Source organism: Xyrauchen texanus, chromosome 4, assembly GCF_025860055.1.
Source record: "Xyrauchen texanus isolate HMW12.3.18 chromosome 4, RBS_HiC_50CHRs, whole genome shotgun sequence".
Taxonomy (NCBI): Eukaryota; Metazoa; Chordata; class Actinopteri; order Cypriniformes; family Catostomidae; genus Xyrauchen; species Xyrauchen texanus.
In genome coordinates, this window is record NC_068279.1 from 28,129,819 (window position 1) to 28,151,899 (window position 22,081).

Genomic DNA, 22,081 nt, shown 5'->3' on the forward strand with positions numbered 1-22,081 from the left:
TTTATATTATATGTGAGTTTTCTGTCCCTGACATATTTGCTGCAGCTACACTGTAATAAAAACTTCTATACCAAGATTTTACATTTAACATGCTAAATGTATTTATTTTATGGGAATATTCATGACATTTTTTTACTTTTACCATAATTTTACACAAATCCTCAGCCCTTGGCCACAGGTGTTAAATTAACTGTCACATTTAATTGTTTCAGATTAAACTTCACATGTTAATTTTTCTAATCTGCAACACTGTAAAAAGCAGTCATTTTTTTTTTTTTTTTGGTGTTACCTAAATTGATTCAGTGATGTTAAATAATGTTTTTGTAATTAATAGACAAAACAATAAAATGCAATAAACCAGAAGATTTAGATATTAGCCTACCACATGAACCACATTTTTTAGGTGTTTCAGTGAAGAAAACTGTTCTTTAAATCAGTCTTTACTTAAACATCACAACATAAATGTCAATTCACAGAATATTTCTGTATGGTATATCTGGACAGGAAGTTCTATAGTTCCAACAGACTTAAATTCAGTGAAGCCACCATGGTGCAGTAACGAAGAAGAAACATCACCTTTCAATCTCGATATCTAAAAGCACGAAACTGAAAGTTCAAAATTTCAAATCACTTAAAGAGAATGGAAACCAACTGCAATGTGAAACAGTGAAAGTTTTGTTTTTGGCCAAACCATTGTGATCAATTGTGTGATAAATAATAATAATACATTTCAATGAAAAATGAAAGATGAAAATTATTTCTTCTACAGTCACTTTAAGCTTTTAATAATGATGTGTTCAAACTTTCTTGAATTAGCATAAATTAATCTAACCAAATATGACCAAAATCCATTAATTTTACTGAGAGCTAACTATGCTTTGAAATATGAAGTCTCCAAAAATAATATGGGATGTACAAATGAAATAAATGATATGTAATTCTATAATGTGAATATACATGATTGTCTTTCCATCTTCACTTAAAATTTGAATTATTTTCCTTTGACTGGTAAGTTCCCATTCGTATGCATATTTGTTTTTCACCTCATTTTTTTTCCTCTCCAATACTTCCTCTTCTGAACATCAATATAAGCTGGGCAGAGGACATCTCTCATCCTAGACCTGCTCTACTGCACTTCTGATCTCAGCCTCAACATGACACAGCGCACATATTTACTGCTGGCAGCTGTTACAATCTGCTGCTTTACAAATCTGCTTGGTAAGAGACAATTGCCCATTTACATTTATTACATTATTAAGATTATTATCTCAACACACACACACACACACACACACACACACACACACACACACACACACACACACACACACACACACACACACCGTTGTGTTTCCATGTTTTATGGGGACTTTCCATAGACATAATGGTTTTTATACTGTACAAACTTTATATTAAACCTAAACCTAACCCTACCCCTAAACCTAACCCTCACAGAAAACTTTCTGCATTTTTACATTTTCAAAAAACATAATTTAGTATGATTTATAAGCTGTTTTCCTCATGGGGACCAACAAAATGTCCCCACAAGGTCAAATATTTCTGGTTTTACTATCCTTATGGGGACATTTGGTCCACACAAAGTGATAAATACACGCTCACACACACACACACACACACACACACACACACACACACACACACACACACACACACACACACACACACACACACACACTCTCAAATTGTATTTGTCATCTTTGTTTCTGATTTTCCTTTTTGAAAACTAACTATACACAACTTCTTTCAGCTGTCTCAATGGAAGGCTTTACATCCAATAACAAGTGTCACTGTCTGACCACCACTGCATCCATCATTCCATCAAGGTTTTTTAAAAGAATTGAGATCCTGCCTCCAGGAGCACACTGCCGCAAAACTGAGATCATGTGAGTTATGCTGTTTGCTCACACACATCTGTAGCACACACTTCAATCACAGACATGGTGGAAATGTACGAGGGGGTGCACATTTCCTTTGTTATGACAAACCTCAGAGCTCAGACCTCAGAGCAAAAGTTGCGCATTATCCCACACAACCCAAGATGAGCTCAGACATATAAATGTCACTTACAGAGCATAAAAAGTAGGTTTATTTTTGTTAACCTTAGTGGTTTGTTGCAACTGCTACAAGTTATTGCATACTGTATTCATCAAACTAATGACTTTTCTCTAAATTCCTCAGAATCACCAGAAAGAATAACAAAACTGTTTGTATAGACCCTGAAGCAAAATGGATCAACAATGTTGTATCGAATGTGATGAAGAGGTAGGATAACCTTAAAAATTATCTTTATCCTTAAAAATCCCCAAATTAATATGAGAGATAAATCAATCTAATCTACTGTTCCTAATTTAAGTGGGACTGAAATTTGGACCTACTTTTAAACATTGTTCTTCTTCTTTTGTTTCTTTTTCTTCAGCAAAAGAGCTGTAAAGGAAACTTCTGTACCCACTGTGGCATAACTCAACAGAGGCAAGAGTGACCACAACAAAGACATTTTCCATATGCTCAAATATTCCTGTAATTCAAAGAGCTAACTCAAGTGTGTCGTTACTGTGTGATTTTCATGTATAATTACTAATTCAATTTTGTAACCATAAGCTTCCAACAAAACAATGTGTATATTTTTTTGTTTTGAAATAAACAACCTTCTTCCTTTAAAAAGGACATCTTTATTGACTTTAAGGTGGAAACATAAGGCCAAGCCTTCCAATTGATTTAGATCTAAACAGTCCACATGAAGCACCTTTAATTATAAGGTGTAAAATGAATACAATAAAGAAAGTTTTTTTTTAGATCAAACAAGAGTAACAGAACCTGCGTTCCTCAGCTGAGAAGAAACTGCATGAAAAGGCTATTGTTTAACACAAAATTCAATGAGAACATCCTGTAATAATGCAGTCATCTTATAGAGAACAAATGCTCTTGTTTGGCTATTCTAGTCATAGTCTCTAACAGTACCTTTGTAAAAAAAAATGCTTAACATCACCGTACAATCATGCCTTAGTCAGTCCTTCATCAATGGTATCTCATATTTCTCAAAAAAGACTTGCACCAGTCCACAGGTCCACAGAAAGAATAATGGTTTTTTCCACATGGTTATATTTCTACTTTAAAAAACCCAAATCAAACAAACAGGATTAAAAAGAGTATGAAGGTCAGACTCTTTGCCAAGGGAAAATATGTTCAGCTTGTATAAATGCAGAATTTACTCTGAATAGCAACATTCAAATTAAATGGCAATAACATTTCTCTACCAGCCTGACAGAAATGGGGAACAGATATATCCATATGCAAGGAACACATTTTGTTGGCTTTACTGGATTGGTTTCAAACATATTTAAGTGCAACAACAATAAAAAAAAACATACTGGTTCCAGTAAACTATTTTAAATGGATTTCCTCTTCAATGTATGTCAGTTCTTTAGCAGAATAATTGAAAGATGTTGATTTTTTTGGCAAAGCAAATTGGCTTAGCAGCACTGTTAAACCACATAATTTATTTTCCCCATAAGAATATTAAAAGTGGATAACAGCAACTTTAGAAGACATCATGTCTCTCCGGTGAAGAGATGGATGAATGGATAAATGGATGAAAGGGGGCTGGAATGCTGGTGCAGCTGGCTCATTCTTTAAGCGTCTTGCTTTCACAGGCAGTACTATTATAGAAAAGATGGTTCAGACTAGGCACAGTAGTATCAAAGTTGAGTCCTCTACATAATCATTGTTTCTTATAATGTTATGTCAAATTGTAAAAGAAGGCCATTTATGATTTTATACAGTAGATGCATGTAAACTGGGTGTAGCTAATTTTTTGTTATTCTTGCATGTTAAGGTGGGTGTACTGTTCTTACGAAATTGTGCAATGCCAAATATTGCTTATTTTTTATTTTTTTTAATGCAATCAACATGATGTGAGGGTTGTGCCTTTATCTTAATCAGAAATGTCAGCAATATTGACAGGGTCAGGAGTTACTGGTTATGTGGTTAATGCATTTCTTAAAGATTAATGGCAGTAAGTTAAAAGTAACATGCCTCACACATATTAAAGCGCCTCTCTCCTCTTCGGTAGCTCTGACCTATTCCTTATGAAACTATTTATTCATACCAGCTTTCAGAACACTAAGCAAGGCACAGTCTGCTGAAGCATGTTAGGGCAACAAGCCACTGCTTGGTGCCACAAAGCTTAGATGTGTTGGTTGATACTAAAACCAGAGTTTGTGGTGTTGAAATATCAACTTATTCTCCTAATAGTGCTCACCATAACAAACACTTTGGCTCAGCATTTTAATGATTGCTTGCTTGGAGAACAATATTTGGGTTTATTAGTGTTTGAATTCACAAGCAAACATTCATTTTCTAACAAACAATAACATGAATGACTCTTATATCAAATAAACTTTTAAGAAAAAGAAATACTAAAATGTCAGATTGGTGTAATTTTGTGAAAGCTCGTGTCTTTGTTTGCTGCCCTCGAGACCCGTAAAAAATGACAGATACAACAGTGAGTCAAAACTTGTCTCTATGGCAATGCTCTTGATTTGTATACTTGTGCCAAAAAAATGAGATAATGTCCTATCTAGACAATGGCCAGGCCAACTATAGTAGCAATTATACATTGTACCTTTAATAGCAATACCTTTGCCAATCAGAGATTCTATTGTCTATGATTTTTGAGCTGCTAGTTACTGAGAACCATGGCATCACTGAGGCAGGTTCGACTTGTATTGTGTCAGTACACATCATTACTGTGATCTGGATGTCATTGCAAGCAGTAGGAGAAAACAGCAAACATGCACAGCTGGGTTTTAATCAGTAGGGCTGGGATCCTTTTTTATAGTGTAAATTCTGGACTAAACAATTTATGTATAACACTTTACATTGTACTATTAAGAATATTTTTTATTAAAAATAGATTTTAAATTGTATGTCCTCGTTAAGTGTTCTTTGTCAAATTTATGAGACTTTGAGGGAATTTTTAAAGAGGATGCTGACCAAAACAGAAACACTCCTCTTTTTTTTAATACTCTTGTGGTGCCTGATATTGTTATGCTACATGATAAAACATCTGTCTTCTCATAAGCTGTACACTTCTACCATTGCTAGAATGACATGTGGCTTACACATTCTCACATTCACATTTGGATCGATCTCCCTGAAATCAACATGTATCATTGATGGAGAATCACAACCCTAATTTGGTATAAAGCTTTTGTTTAGGAAAAAGTCATAATAATATCATACAATCCTAGGCAAAGTTTAAAAAAAGGAACAAAGGGGATGAATACTTCACTCCTTGATGTCTGTGACAATGAATTTAGGGGCTCGTGATAAGCGTTCGTCCATGAATGGGGGCTTTTGGAGAGTAGAGGATGGGGCCTGCCCTACCTGTGGACAGGCAGATGCAACCCATTGAGGGAGGACAAAGGTGGGTGGTACTCCAGCTGAGCCAGGAGGGAAAAGTGATCGGAAGGGATGTGCGGGTGGGGGCAGCCGGTTATGCTGTTGTCCTTCAGCCACTGAGTCTCTACAGGACCCAGAACTCCCAGAACGCTCATGTGTGTCTTACAGAAGAAGATGTAGTCAATCACACCCTAAACAAGAAGAGGAAGATGGGAAATGTTATTATCAGTATAATGACAATCTGTAAGCTGTCATGATGTCTAGTGCTTGGAGTGAAATCAGAAACATGTCTAATAATACTGTATGTGTAAATAAAATGTGAGAGAATGAACTCTTGTAATGGTGAAGATGACATGCTTCTACACAGTAAGGCCATACATTAACCAGGGCTTACTGTAAAAATGCCTTTGCGGGTGACAAATATGCCCCAGATATTTAAAATATGAGGGCAAAAATACCCCTGTAATGAATTTCACTGTTTAATGTCTGATATCTAACATTTAGTATGTTATTCCAAACTGGTACAGCTTTCATTATTGAGTGGAACACAAAAGGAGATGCTTGGCAAAATGTTAGCTTCAGTCACCATTCACATTTATTTTACAAAAAAACTGCAGCATCAGAATTCTTCCAAATTTCTCATTTTGAGTTCCACAGAAGAATGAAAGTCGTGTGGGATTGGACTGACAAGAGGGTGAGTAAAATTATGAAAGTGGGGGGAATACATACACACGTAGTATTCAATTATATATTCTTTTTTTTAAATGCTCTACTTTCAGAAATGCATAAAACAAATATAAATAACCCTTTGAAATGACTGACATTTAAGTATGCCCTCACTTTGAAGTCATAAGTGTAGTTGGTGTAGGGAATCAGATTCCCCTCGTAGGCGCTCTTCAGCTGGAAACTGTGCGTGACACTGCCATCGGGCTTGCCGTTTTTGCTGTTGCAACTGAAGTTGGTTAAACAATCACTGTAGCGTAGTTCCTTAAAGTCTTTGTGATTTTCTGCAACTCCACCATTGCTCAGATACTCCACTACACCTGTGAGGAAAGGCCAGGAAACCTAATGATGCTGAGACAAGAGCTTCATGTCAAACCTAACTGAGGCAAGAGTTTATGCCAATATTATTTCTAATACTATGAAAGACAACTGATATTAATCAGGGTTCTCACACCTTTTGATCAATGAAGTTATGACTTTATCCATTCCACAATTTCCATGAATGTTCCAATGCCAGGAAATAACAATTTTAACATTCCCCGATATTTCCACATTTTCCATGACAGTGTCAACACTGACTCACACTGCAGAAGGAGGATGTATTTACTCATAGTTTTTCACATCCTAGTGTACATGTACAGAACTGTGCAAAAGTTTGACACTTGTAAAAATGCTGTATAGTGAAGATGTTTTCAAAAAATAAAGCCATAAATAGTTTTTATTGATCATTTAACATCATAAACTGTAAAGTAAACATGAAAAATCTAAATTATTATTTGGTGTGACCACCCTTGTCATCAAAACAGCACCAGTTCTCTTAGGTGCACCTGGCATAGTTTTTCCAAGCACTGTAAAAAAATCAAAAGTTGAGCAAACTCAAAAGTATAGTTCACCCAAAATAATTCTCTCAGAATTTACTCACCCTCAGGCCATTCCTGATGTGAGACTTTCTTTCTTCTGCAGAACACAAATTAAGATTTTTAGAAGAATATCTCAGCTCTGGTGGTCCTCACAATGCAAGTGAATGGTGGCCAGAAATATGAACGTCCCAATATCACATAAAGGCATTATAAAAGGTAATCCATAAGAGTCTAGTGGTTTAATCCATGTCTTCTGAAGTAATACAAATTGGTTTTGGGTGAGAACAAAACAAAATATAACTCCTTTTAGACTACACATCTTGCCATTGCAGTCTCTAGGCATGATCATGATGTCAAGCTCGATTACACTTCCAAGTGCTTGATGCATGTAAAGAGCACTATATGGTGCAATAGGAGGAGCAACTGGGCTTGAAATCTACAAGTAGATCGCCAGAAAGACTGTGGTCAAGGTTTTTAGAGGAAAATGAATTATATTTTGGTCTGTACTCACCCAAAACTGATTGGATTGCTACAGAAGAAATGGACCACTGGAGTCGCATCGATTATTTTTGTGATATTTGGACATTCCGAGTTCTGGCCAACATTCACTTGCACACACAAACCTTTGTTTGTGTTCTGCAAAAAAAAGTCATACACATATTGGACGGCATGAGGGTGAATAAATGATGGGAGATGAGAGAACTCATTTTCGAGTGAAATATCCCTTTAAAAAGTTACATTTTTTAGTTTATTCAACTTCATGCAAATTAGTTGTACCAACTTAACAATTCAAGTTCCATAAGCTCGATAAAATAAGTAGTGTTGGATTTGAGCCCACCTTAGTCGAGTCCAAGTCCAAAAGGGGCCGAGTCAGACACAATGACTCTGAATGAATCGATTAATTTCTGATTCAAATTGTAACCCTAAACTCAACATCAACATTTTAAGCTTATTTTAACCTTTACAACTAAGAAAAAAACAAATGTCAATATAAATGTAACAAAAACATCTCTGTTGCATTTCATACATATATTTCATGATTACTATCCTGCTGAACAAACCTCAAAGTGGTTTCAGAATGAAAGCGTTCTGGTGTATGTTGTGCGTTCTGTTGAGGTTTCAGTTATTTGATGGTTTTTCCCCTCCACTCAAACATACACTAAAGAAAGTGAAATCTGCGTAAGTCATTACAACCAGGGTTGTTACCTATCTATTGTTTCTAATTTAATTTAGTTTAGTTTTATCTAAAATTATCCCCATTTAAATAAATAATAATCTATACAGCGATTTCTTTCTTAGTCTCTATCTGCCGACTAGTTTGGGAAAATAATGAATTAACACAATAGTAATTAACACTCGCTGAGAAGTTACATCTCACGATTTGACTGCATATGCTACATCCAAAAACACTGGAAAAGCCCACTGCTAATATTAGGGCCATTTAACATGGAAATAATTGTCTAATTAATTTGTGGAAAACGGCACAATTCTTAAAGGATTAGTTCACCCAAACATGAAACTTCAGTCATTGTGTACTCACCCCAGTGTTTTTATAACCCCATATGACTTTATATTTCTTAACATAAAATGTTGAAATTGTGAAAAAATGTTCAATGAGCTCATACATTGGGATGACTCATGTCTTGTTCTGAAGCAATATGATAAGGTTTGGTGAGAAGCAAACCGATATCTGACGTACTATTGAGAAAATCTTGACAGACGTTGATCTCCTTTGTGCGTTCATGAGACAGACTGCATGTGAGCTTAAGAGTTCCTGGCACAAGAGCAAACCCTTTAATTTGGTGTGTTGCTTCCTTTATGATTAATACTAGTTTGTGTAATAATTGTTCATGAGTTCCTGCTTTGTCCTGAGCTGTAAAGCTGCCCACTTTTCTTAAGAAAACACCCTCAACTACTGTACATTCTTTGGTTTCCCAGTATCTTCTGCACATCACAAGTTTTTCATGCATGTGTTGTGCTTCTGAACTCCTTTATCTAAGGAGTTTTTAAATCTTTTTGAATCTTTCAGTTTCGTTCAGTGGGTGAAAGGCCCCACACACATACAGGTTCATACTTTAGACTTGGTTTTATCACATTGCATAACTGTTTGAGATATTGAAATTTGTGAAACACACTTCAGATCATAAACCTGTGTTGTTCACTGCATCCCATCCAGGTCTATCTGACAAACCACCTTCTGTGGTTCGTTGGACCTGTTATTTTTCATTTAGTTCCTGAAAAGACTTAACCGCAGCATACAAAAAACACTTTTATTTCATTCGCCAACACAAGAACCTTTAACATTTTCTAGAGATAATTTTCCAGCAGAAAGTGTGGGTGCGATTGCAAAGCTTGAAGTCAATGACAGTTCTGATTTCATTTCTTCCGAATTGTATATATTTGTATCATACAGCTACTCCTATTGAACAAGGTTTGAAATGAACACCTGCCAAATGCGGATTTTTCATGTGGAATATTTTGCTGCTGTACCAGCCACTGTGGAAGGCGACCTGTATGACTTCTCAGAGTGATACATTACAAGAAATTAGACACAAAGAAGTACGTTTGACAAACATGATTATATTTTTGAAGAACAGACAAAAGAAAAGCCATCAATGCTTGTGTCTGATTCACTGTTTGTTCAGAGACGTGCAGCGGGACCCTGTCTCGTGGAGCAAGCACATGTAAAAAGTTATCACTCCTTTTTCTCTGTTTCATTCCACTGAAAACTGTTTGGAAGAATAATGTTGTCTATGAGAATGCTGCACATGATCTCCGATCATCTCGTGAGGTGCTGTGATGGAGCAGTTCACCCTTATACATTGTGAAAGCATCTCTACAGGTTCAGTAATATATACTGGTATATTTGTATTAAAGAAACAAAGACGAAATTGATTAAATCATAAAGTCATACAAGACACTTTCACATTGAAGCTAAAATTTAGTTCTATTATTTTTTTTTTAAGACAGCATAAACTGTGTTAACAAACGCAATACAAACACATTCGATAAGATCAAATGTTTGGCAGCATTTTTTGGGAACACAAGGAAACTTATTGGGCTTATTTATTATGATGATTATTATAATTATATTTACATTTATAATGGTCTTTAGTTCTTAATTTGCACTTGTTGCCGCATAATGATATTTGCGTGATGGAAAATGGGGTCGTTGGAGACCGTACATTTTTGTATTTGTGGAGGTGGTTATATTTTCGTTTTGTTTAAAGTGCAATTTTAATTTAGATTTAAAGATTAAAGTTTTTCGTGCTTCAATAAATTTATTTTATTGCTATTTTTAAAGCAAAATCAAGTAAAATAAAAAAAACACATTTTATGGAGACCTGCACAAACACGTGTACTCAATTCCATATTGCAACATGTTACCTATTAATATTTGCATATTTGTTTTAAAAAATTTAGTAGTCTATGGGCAATATAAACATTTTATTTTTTTGAAAAACATTGCTGGTGAAAATAGTAAATTATTCATTTGTGGTATGGCTCTTTCGAAAAAATGCATCAACCAAAAATTTTTAAATCGGCTCCTTAGTGAAAAAAGGTTCCCGACCCCTGAGCTAGACTGTAAGATACGTGAGAAGACAGCCACATCTCTGGCAAGTGCAACAGGAAGCGTGTGGTGAAATGTCACCCGAGTATCTGGACAAACTGAAAGCTAAAATGTCAAGGATCTGCAAAGCTGTCATCGATGCATGAGGAGAATGTTTTTGAAGTTTAAAAAGTTCTGAAAAAAAAAAAAAATAATAATCTAATTGTAATAGTAATTTTTAACCTTATTAATGTCCTGACTATACATTGTGATCGGTTCAATGCCCTTTTGGTGAATAAAATTACCAATTTCTTTCAATAAGAGCAACATTTGTATATTATTCCAAACTTTTGACCGCCAGTGTAGTTTCTAAAATTTTTTATTTCATTTCATATTTTGTTTTTGCAATTTAACCACATTTGAGCTTTTTTAATGTAAAAATTCCATGTAGCCTATTCTATCCATATTATTTCATATTGCATGTGTAATTATGAATAGACTTGTCATGTCAGGTACACATTTTAACTCAAAATTCACATTATTGGAACCTAAAATTAAATATTCAACCCCCCACATCTCAACATTTAAGTGCTTGTACTACGCAAAAAGAGCAGTGTAGCTGTCTGAATGTGAACAGTTCAAACCAGTCTGGCCATTCTCTGTTGACCTCTCTCATCAACAAGATGTTTCCATTTGCAGAACTGCCGCTCACTGGATGTTTTTTGTTTCTGGCACAATTCGGAGGAAATTCTAAAGAATGTTGTGCATGAAAATCCCAGGAGATCAGCAAATACCGAAATACTCAAACCAGCCCGCCTGGCACCAACAATCATGCCATGGTCCAAATCACCGAGATCACATTTTTCCCCATTCTGATGGTTGATGTGAACATTAACTGAAGCTCCTGACCAGTATCTGCATGATTTTATACACTGCTGCCACACGATTGGCTGATTAGATAATTGCATGGATGATTGTTGGTACCAGGTGGGCTGGTGTACAGTAACTGCTGATCTCCTGGAATTTTCACGCACAACAGTTTCTAGAATTTACTCCAAATGGTGCCAAAAATGTAAAACATCCAGTGAGCAGCAATTCTGTGGACATAAACACTTTGTTGATGAGACAGGTCAACAGAGAATGGTCAGACTGGTTCGAACTGACAAAGTCTACGGTAAATCATTAAACCGCTCTGTACAATGGTGAGAAGAATATTATCTATCCATGCGGGTTGGTGCTGTTTTGGCAACACGAGGGGGACATACAAAATATTAGGCAGGTGGTTTTAATGTTGAGGCTGATCGGTATATATATTAATTGCCATATATCAGATTTCTATATGGGAAGGCATATGAAATATCTTTTAAATTACGCTGTAAATAATGAAATACTTATATTTTTGTAAGTTCATATTGTATATTAAATCAAGTCAAATCAAAGACTCGTCAAGTGTATGCATTTTATTACAGTTATTATTTTTACATTGCTTAAAAAGACCAACAAGAATACAGCAACAAGCATCTTTCATGTACATTTCATGTTTTCATGTACATTTTTATTTTTTTATATAGTTTTCTTATTTTTGGATCATTTGTCATCTACTCCTTGGTAAACAGTGCTGGTTTTATGAAGGCACGAGCGGCCACATTTAAGAGCAAGTGCTCAAGAGGCTCACTAGCACACTATTTCATGTTTCAAGTAATTTAAAGTGCTTTTTGATTTGGACGTGACCAAAAGTGCTGTTGTCCGTATTGGTTAGTTGTTTTCTGTGCAAATACTTTCTCCACTTACTTCAATTTGTCCCATTCATAGCGATCTGTGGAGACCCGATGCATGGACGAGCATGAGAAGCAGGGTTTATTGCATTGATTGATTGACAGCATATTAGACGAATCAGTGACAAGTTGAGCCAACGTCTCCCCTCACATGTCTATATTCTGTGGTAACCTCCCTCACATTCATGCCACGCTTATGCAGAGTTTACACTACATGATTTTTAAGCCCGATTTTTGCTTGCAGACAGTTTTGTGGAGATCGCCGACAAAAGCCTGAAATCGGGGGCAAATCAGCGCTGACGATCGCAATGTATGAACTATCAAAGACGCGATTTGAGAGAATCGCCGACGTGTCACGATGTCCTGATGTACCTGCAACAGAACATCAACTAGCATGGCTGCAGTATCAAAAAAAAGTCTCATTGGACCGAAGAAATGGAGGATAAATGAGTGGAAGATTGGCAGGAGCAAGAGAAGGGTTGGAGAGAAAATTTAAATTCTCTTGTACAGTCACATAATCTTTTTCATATTGTAACCAATAAAATATATGATGCCTTGAGCCGATTAAAAGCATACACATCATATTCTGAAATGCATAACATACAATCATACATTTGTATGACTTCTCGCGTGTACTCAGTTGTGAAACGTAATTTGGAGTCCAGGCAGTGTCGTCTGGGATTCGTCAATAGTGAAATGTCTTGTAATGTGTTCACGCCTGTCGCCGATTCGTCGTGTAATTTGAAAACTCTATGACTTCAATGACAAGACAGACAGTTGTGTAATATGAACGGTACCCCGAGCCGACGTCTTTGAAAGTCGTGTAGTGTGTAGGAGCCATTAGGCGCTCAATGTTATTGAAATGAGCAGAAGGGTCTGCCTCCCACTGAAACTTTATCCACTGGGTGTCACTGTTTGACAGTGACTTCAGAAATATGATTGCTACTGTCTGAGCAAACAGTTTAAAATATTTTATTTGTTTTATTTATGTTCAGTCGTTTATTTTTCTCACCCATATTTTTGAGGAGACACTGCTTTCCTTGCCTACCCCAGAAATCGCTAATGCTTTATTACCATCTTCAACATGCTGGATTGTGCAGCAGTGGCTCAGAAAACGACATAAAAATCTCATATATTACTGTTTGGTCAGTTTCCTTCATCAGACAAACATATAATCATATCAGTGCTGGTACGATGTCCTGCTCCAGTGAAACGCTCATGTTCGGGACAATGAAATGCACAGGGGGACACTCCCCCCTCCATCTGCACAACAACATTCTCCAGGTGTGTGTGTGTGTGTGTGTGTGTGTCTTCTGGACAGAGGGGGCATGGATAAATCGTTTACTGCACCTTTAAGAGATGGCAAAGCCAATTCGCCCACATCAACTCAACAGGTGCTGAGTTGATGTCTTGCTGCTGAACCTAAGAACTTACATCAATAAATAATCCTCATGTACTTGTTCTAACTGTACTCATTAATGAAATGGGATGTTCGGAAATGTAGCTTCAATCCGTAATATTACCTCACACATAGAGTTTTATACTTGCCTCCACACTGATGATGGGAGAACCTACCAGAGTCTGGGAGAGAGTTGAGGTCAGCACACAGGACAATAGGAATGAAGCTGGTGTCTGAAGTGGGTGAGGAGTTAATGGAGCCTGAGGCCCTCTCAGCTATGCTCTTCAGCTCAGACAGAAACATCACGGTCTGGATGAGCTTCACATCAGAGTACTCTGGATCCCAGTGCATGTGGGCATTAGCTATCAGCAAGAGTTGTTTCTCTGAAGGCAGCTTTAAATCTGTAATATAACACCAGTAAAGAGTATGGGACAAACATAGAGCTTCTGTAGTTTTGCAAGTAAAACCTACATCAGACCTTTACTCATCAAGGTCATGGCACTTAGTTTAGAGAATGGGCAAATTTGAGTACAGAAACAGGAAACTAGGTTTTAAAAGTGCAATATACAATGCAATTTTTTTTTAAAAATCACAAAAATATCATAGATTGCACATTTCACAGATTCCACAGAAAATGGAAAGCAGATTGAAAAAGAGGAAACCAAGGGTTCTCTGAACCAGGGTCTTATCCAAATCATCACAAACAAATGGATTTTCATGAACAACAATGAGAACAATTGGAAGGCCTAATGATTTTTAAATAAAAAAATAAAGTGAGCATAGTGAAGAAATTAATATGTAAAGTAAATGTAGCATTACATTTCAAAGATGATTCTAATAAATGTTATGGGTCTCAAAGGTTTGACAGCCATAAATGGTTTTCAACTTCCAGGTATCCATCAATACCGAAGCTTGTTAGACAGAGAATAAATAATCAGAAAAAATCAATTGGAACTGATAAAATTCATTACAATGTTAAATAGTTTGTAGGGCCAAAATTAATTCAGCTGTCACATTCCAAGTATGATCGAGTTTGTTGTCTGTGAGCTTAGATTAATTTTCTGTTGTCATTAGTAATTACTGTTGTCTCATGTATGGTGATACCACTAAATAAATATGTTGAAGTTTGTGATCTACTGCCACCTACAGGAAAAACTATTCAATTCAATTCAATGTCAGTCAAAGGGGTGTGATTCAAGGTCCTTACCACTAGGAAACAGGTCTTTTTTCACCTCTAATAGGACAGCTACACCTATGTTATCTTTGGTCATGACTCTATTAAGCATGACCTCCGAGCCCTCGGAGTTTGCCATGGCAACCTGGTTGAACTCCACTGTGTGTTTCTGCACCAGAGCAAATCTAAAACATAAAAAGGGCACAAGATGAACATGATGTCATTATACTGAAAAGATTATATCGGTTTATATGTGGTGTTGGGCATTTCACTTTAAACTCTCTAATAAGGAGATTCTCACTTCTCAGGCTTGAAGAACACAGCACAGCCATCCACATGTTTCCTCTCCTGTTCTGATACAAGTTTGGCACGAGACTTTGGACAGAAAAAGCCATCATATCCACGCTCTTTCAATGTTTCCAGAAAGAAAGAGTAGTACTGCTCTGTTTCCACCTCCTGCACAAGCAGTTGAAGAATTAGCATTGGAACAAAGCAGAAAACATTGCAGGTTTCAAAGCACCATACACAAATTACCAGGACATTTGAAAAACAACAACCTGCAGGCTGATGATGTCAGCATCACAATTAGTGATCTCTTCCATGATGCCTTTCTTCCTGTATTCCCAGTTAAGGGCCCAAGAGGGACAGTAGCCATACAGCTGCCTTGTTGCATACTTGTCACACAATACATTGTAGCACATAACTGTGAACACAGCTTGAGAAAAAAACATGTAATAATAGCTTTGCTGTCGTTAAAGTCAGGCTTATAACACCAGTGAAGCAATGCTGATTGGTACCTGTTGACATCATTTGGTCTCGCTCCTTCAAAGTGATCCAAGGTCTTTGGGGGAGTTGTTCTGGGTGGACTAATTTTGGTAGGGGAAATAGTGGAAGTAATTTAAATGAAGAACTTTGAACTTTGTATTGATAGATCTGCGTTTATCTGTAACAAGCCAGTGTGTACCCGTGTCCGTTAATACCTGCTAAATTGTCAAGCATGTAATTCAATAACTTTCTTGTTCCATCAGGCTCCTGATAAAGGTTGAGTATATCCTGGGACAATGGATTACCTGGGAAAGAATTATGGGGTCATAATTAAAAAGAAAATATGCATGTTTGTTTTTTATGTATAATGAAATATAAAAAGCTTCACCTTTAAGACCAAGGATTTGCAACTGGAACAGCCGACCAAGTTCATAAGGCAAAACTCGTAAACAATTGTTGTTCAAAAGCAATTCCCTAGAAAGGATATTGAAATGTGTAAATAACTTGTTTCCTTCACAAAGTTCAGGAAAGAACAGATTCCACCATGTAACTAGGTGTCTGTTTGGATTAACTGAATAAAGTAAAAACTACAAAAGGTCTTAACTACAGGGCTAACACACTTTTTGACCAGTATTTTTCATGAAAAACACATTTCTATCGGTTTATGATTTCTGTAGAAGTAATAATCATTTAGATGTTTTTATTTGTGAACTAGGTTGACCAACTGATTGTAAATCTCTGACTCAATAGAATGATTTACTCAAAAAAGGACATCCCTTTGGTATGCAAGCAAGTTTCATTCTACATAAGAGAAATGTTACTCTTCACAAGAACAAGCAGTGAATAGAGTAGAGCATAATTACAACAATGCATATTTACTAGACATTTCTGACTTTTTTTTTTATTTTATTTGTAATTTTTGGTTGATATATAATTATAAATTTTAAATAAATAAATAAATTCCCTGACATTTTAGGTTTTCTGCAGAGCCATATAGAGAGAGAGTTGCGACAACGGAAGTTCTAAATGCTTGATCGTCACGTGATTCTCGTAGACTTCAGATAGATACAGGAAGTGCTTTGACAGGCATTTCAAACTGTTAGAGTAGAGTGACAGAACTACGATTTCTGGTAATTAGTAGTCAATAAATGCATTTATTTGATATATTTATGTAACACACCGACATATGTATGTAGCATGAGTATGTTGTTACAGCGATGTTGTTTTTTTAAAGATCAAATCAGATAATATTTGAGGATAAGTGTTCGCTTACCGTTATTTGCCTCAACTTATTTCATCTAGGGTTTCTGTTGCCTTTTTATGTTACCTCATGTTCATTGTTTTCACTAATCTCATGGTAACTAATGTCATATTTATGACTTTTCAGATAGTACAGAGACAGGCTGGTGACAGGGATTTCCAGCTCGCACCGCACAATGGGTCAATGAACTATTAACTATTAGCAGCAGTTACGGAAATGTAAAATTTAGTGAAATGAAGCTTATTGTTTACAATTCTATATATAGTAATATAATTATTTATGTATTATAAATATTATATATCTAATGTATAATTCTTACAATACTTATTCATATCCACAATATATTCAGCTTTAAAACAACTTAAGCATACTCGTATATAAACTGCTGTTCAAAAGTAATGAGGCTGAAAATTCAGCTTGGCATCACAGGAGTAAATTACATTTTAAAATACAATACTTTATCCAGCTCCAATCCTTGCCTAATCTGTTAGTTATTCGATAACATCCCTTATCTCCTAATTTAATGAGTAATACTCAACTATAAGGTTTTAATTTACAAGTTATTTTTATTTAGTTATTGGAGTCAATGGAGTTGTCGCAACTCTCTCTCTATATATGGCTCTGGTTTTCTGTGACCATTGGAACCCTGTAACTACAACAGCCTGCAGAGTTGAACGGATTTGTAAAACATGCTCCTCTGTAACCACTTACCTGAGAGTCACCATGTTGCCGAGTTCTGCTGGCAGGCTGCGCAATTTGTTGGAGGACAGATTCAGGTAGACAAGATGGGGTAGCTTTGCGATTTCCGGAGGGATCCGGCTAAGGTTGTTGTTATTGACGTGGAGAGCAGTCAAATGGGTCAGCGTCCATAGTGAACTGCTCAGGCTTCTGACCCGCCCTGTCCCATGGATAACATCAGAGGCATAGACAGACAGAATAAACACTTTTTTCCAAATATCCCACAAACTGATTAATGCATACCTTGAACACACTGTAAGTCACTTTAGATATATACTCAGCAAAAAAAGAAATGTCCTCTCACTTTCAACTGCTTTTATTTTCAGCAACCTTAACGTGTAAATATTTGCATGAACATAAAAAGATTCAACAACTAAGACATAAACTGAACAATTTCACAGACATGTGACTAACAGAAATGGAATAATGTGTCCCTGAACAAAGGGGGGTCAAAATCAAAAGTAACAGTCAGTATCTGGTGGCCACCAGCTGCATTAAGTATTGCAGTGCATCTCCTCCTCATGGACTGAACCAGATTTGAAAGTTCTTGCTGTGAGATGTTACCCCACTCTTCCTCCAAGTCACTTGCAAGTTCCTGGACATTTCTGGGGTGAAAGGCCCTAGCCCTCACCATAGTATATGGATCATTGAACAAGCATAGAAAACATTGTTTAAACCCTTTACAATAAAGATCTGTAAAGTTTTGGGGATTTTTGGTGTCCTGAAAAAGGGACGTACCTTTTTTTTTTTTTGCTGAGTTTACAAGCATCTGCCAAATGCATAATTGTAGCCTAAATGTAAGGTAAATATCCAGAAACACAACTTGAAAATCAAGCAAATCTGTAAGCCTTACGTTACTACACCTCAAAATAAATAAACTTATGAAAGCATCTATTAATGTTGAGCATAAAGAAACTATGGCACAAAATCATCCAATTCACAGATGATTATTAATATTTTTTTTAATGTCAAGGATCCTTTAATGACAGACGGAGAGACAGATACATACATATAGGGGTGGGAATTACAAAGTAACTGGTGATATGATATATTATCGAAATTTAGGTTGCGCTACAGTATTATTGCATTTCTTTTTTTTTTTTGGTGTATTGTGATTCAAAATATGATACATTGCAATATTTAACTCAATGTTTCTTATTCGTCTTCATCAGACTTAAAGGGGTAGTTCACCCAAAAATGAAAATCCTCTCATTATATACTCACCCTCATGATATCCCCGGTGTGTATGACTTTCTTTCTTCAGCAGAACACATTTGAAGAAAACTAGAAATATACATTTTAGCTCAGTGGCTCCTTAAATTGCAAGTGAATGGAGATTTCTCTTTTGAAGCTCCAAAAATCACAGGTTTTTAGGTGAACTATCCTTTTAATAGAACTGTTTCCATATCACCAAACCCATTGTTAAATTAATATAAAAGTGCCAATTTACAAAACAAGGCCAGTTAATTTCCTAATATCTATGTACAATGCAAAGCCATAACCAAATAAGTCCATAATGGTACTTTAACATATCAATACTTTTTCCCACCTCTAATATATATAGAATCTACAGAGTTACTGCACTGTAAAAAAAAATCCTGTTGTTTTTACAACCAGCTGTGGTTGCCAGAATAATTCTGTAAAAAAATACAGTTAAATGTAAACCACTTTACATAACAACCTGTACATTTTACAGTTTAAAATGGTTGTAATTTACACACTGGCACTGTAAAAAAAAATTATAATAATTATGTTAAATTTCCAGTAAAAAAAAAATTTACTTGCCTTCTTAAACTGTATGAATCTGTTGTTCACTTTGAGGTATTTGTTAATCTCAATAGTGACTACAGAAGAGCACATGATGACATGAAGTTTATTAGTATTGCCTCTTCCAGGAGCAATGACCAATAAACATATCCAGACAGTGCTTAGTATCACTCACACAAACACTAAACACCATCAGAGTAACACATGAGAGATTTAAATAATGCAGTTAACATTAACTAAACTACATCAAATACAACACAGAACACCCCAGTGTACATAACCGATATTAAAAACAAGAAGAAACATATCTATTCCCATAAAATATAATGAAATGTAATGGGTCATGCAGGGATTTGTGGGAGCGCCTGATTACTGTTTTTTTACTGTAATTTTAAAAATAATTTACTGTAAAAAATAAACGTACTCTCTTGTTTTTTTATCATTAATTATACAGGAAAATCGTTCTTTTTACATTTAAATTATTTAATTTTTACATTATTTTATTGTAAAAACTACTGTATTGACTTTTAAAATATATTAAAATATTTTACTGTATATTGTACAGTTAACATTTGTTAATCAATTACATTTTTACACTATTTTACTGTTAAAATTACTGACATTTTTAACAGTGTGGCACAGCATTACTAACCAGAAATCTCCAACTCGGTCCAGTGTGACTTCTTCCCACTGGCCACCTCCTCGGCTGACATGATGGTGTATAATCTGCGTGGGTCTGGAGGATCATATTTTTCTTTTGGCATGCCTGTTAATCTGAAAAGCCATGTGGAAAATGAACCATTACTGCACAATTGTCTTAGTAATGTCTCTCAAGTCATTATCTCTCAAAAGACAAATATCTGTACGAATCATAATAAATTTGAGAGAACTTGAAAGCCTGCTCGTTGAGTCAGTTTCAGTCTGTAATTGTAGTGGTCAGTTTGGGAATGAGGTGAAAATAACTCCCCCTCTAAGCCTATGATCAAACCAGACTGCCCTTAGAGCAAGATGAAATTATGTAAACATTAAGTAAATCATACAATTAGCAAACAAGCATTGACATGTTGAAAGGGAAACAACAGTTGATTGCAAAACTTGCCAAGAAGTTATATTTAAAATAAAGCAGATTTTGAATAAAAATAATATGTATATACTGAGTGGAAAGGCTGTAAAATTTCACCATACCAGATAGTTTCTAAAATACAGGCCAGAGAGAAATCCTGAGTGCTTGCTGAGAGCAGACATTGATTTATCCAACTGTTTGGATAACTGATATCTCTCTCATGTCAAGCCAAAACATCATGGCACTTAAGAGTTTAACTTGAAGAGACACCCCAGTAGTTTCTTATCAAGTTTTGGAACCTTTCAGTTGCAAAATGACACATGACATGCACATGGCATCCTATTAATAGGAAAAACTAGCAAGATCATGGCAGGGCTTATTTGCCTTGTATAGAAAGATCACGCGTTGCACTATAATCGTTCAGTCGCAGCTGTTACATAAATAAGTGTAGACTGCCAAAGTGTAAAACAGAGGTCTGGGCGGCGGTATCAAGCATTACATATCTTACTTTTTGTGTTATAGCTTGCGCAACATCTCCTTACATGCAGAACATTCGCGTGTGATATGCAAATGACCTCTGGATCATAATAGTAGTGACAGCTGAGGGGTTCCGTAACCTGCTCTTTGAAGTTACAAAGTAACATATCACTTACACAACCATAACAAAACAAAGTTCTGAACTAATAATCAAATCGTAGTAGCACTTGCTTTTAAAGTCCCTTTCATTAGCTTTAGATAACTAAAGCGACTTCTTCAACACCGACCCAGTACAGTACAGTCAGTTGTCAACAATAAAACATCCTGGAATAACTGGACTTGTCTTATGTAAGACTTGTATTATTATTCTTAATATATGTCAGAGTTTGCTAACAAGTTGTCTAGGCCTGAATGATGTAGATAAAATAAGTTTTGTCAGTGAGCTGACGACAACAACAACATGGAGCAGATCTGGACATGCAACCAGTTCAGACGTTCTTCTTATAACCAAATATGGTCATCTATTAATCAGCACAATGTGGCGTGTGATAGATATAAACACTGGCCCCTTGGTTATTAATGAAACAACAGTTAACGGCGCACTCTCTCCTTGGCTGATCCTCTTGCTTAGAGATATAGCTGGAGACACCAGGCTCATTTGACACAACAGAGAAACACCCTACCGAAACATAGTAAATACGCAGGAGGTTCTTACCTGCATTCGGGAGGTGGGAGAGGAACCGCTGGTGTAAGATGATCAGAAACATATAGACGGACCGTGACCGATCCTCATCCTGAGAGTCGGCCAGTAGGAAGGACAACATTCAGAGCTTCCGCCTCAGTGACGGTCCCCTGACAACCACTCAAATACTGTTTAGAGTTTATTTCAGGGGGGAGATAGTATACTCTTTAAATAAGACGTTGTATAGAACGCGGTTTTAATAAGACTTTAATGTATACGCCAAGTGTTTATATCTTGCACAAGAAGAACTTTGTACTGCAACGTGCAACGTTTCTGTCAATAAACCAGTGAGGTTGTATTGGAGCACATTGGATACTGTATTAAGAAGGGCAAATAATGAGCAAATAGTTGATATTCTTCTTTTAC

The 22,081-nt window shown here is 36.0% G+C and overlaps 2 protein-coding genes across 2 annotated transcripts; one reads left to right on the top strand and one right to left on the bottom strand.

Moving 5' to 3' along the window:
• The first annotated feature begins 975 nt into the window (after nt 1-975).
• Nucleotides 976-2,568, top strand: LOC127637582 (growth-regulated alpha protein). The gene is made up of 4 exons (XM_052118715.1): nt 976-1,218; nt 1,769-1,904; nt 2,200-2,283; nt 2,438-2,568. Exons 1-4 carry the CDS (start codon nt 1,155-1,157, stop codon nt 2,478-2,480), a joined length of 327 nt encoding a protein of 108 aa, XP_051974675.1. The 5' UTR covers nt 976-1,154; the 3' UTR covers nt 2,481-2,568.
• A 116-nt stretch (nt 2,569-2,684) lies between these two features.
• Nucleotides 2,685-21,841, bottom strand: cnot6l (CCR4-NOT transcription complex, subunit 6-like). The gene is made up of 13 exons (XM_052118687.1): nt 21,689-21,841; nt 20,086-20,207; nt 17,640-17,826; nt 16,056-16,141; nt 15,883-15,972; nt 15,700-15,768; nt 15,460-15,617; nt 15,204-15,358; nt 14,936-15,087; nt 13,905-14,129; nt 6,262-6,464; nt 5,407-5,612; nt 2,685-3,677 (listed from the first exon to the last, which is right to left on the bottom strand). Exons 2-13 carry the CDS (start codon nt 20,195-20,197, stop codon nt 3,644-3,646), a joined length of 1,677 nt encoding a protein of 558 aa, XP_051974647.1. The 5' UTR covers nt 20,198-20,207; nt 21,689-21,841; the 3' UTR covers nt 2,685-3,643.
• Nucleotides 21,842-22,081: the final 240 nt, after the last annotated feature.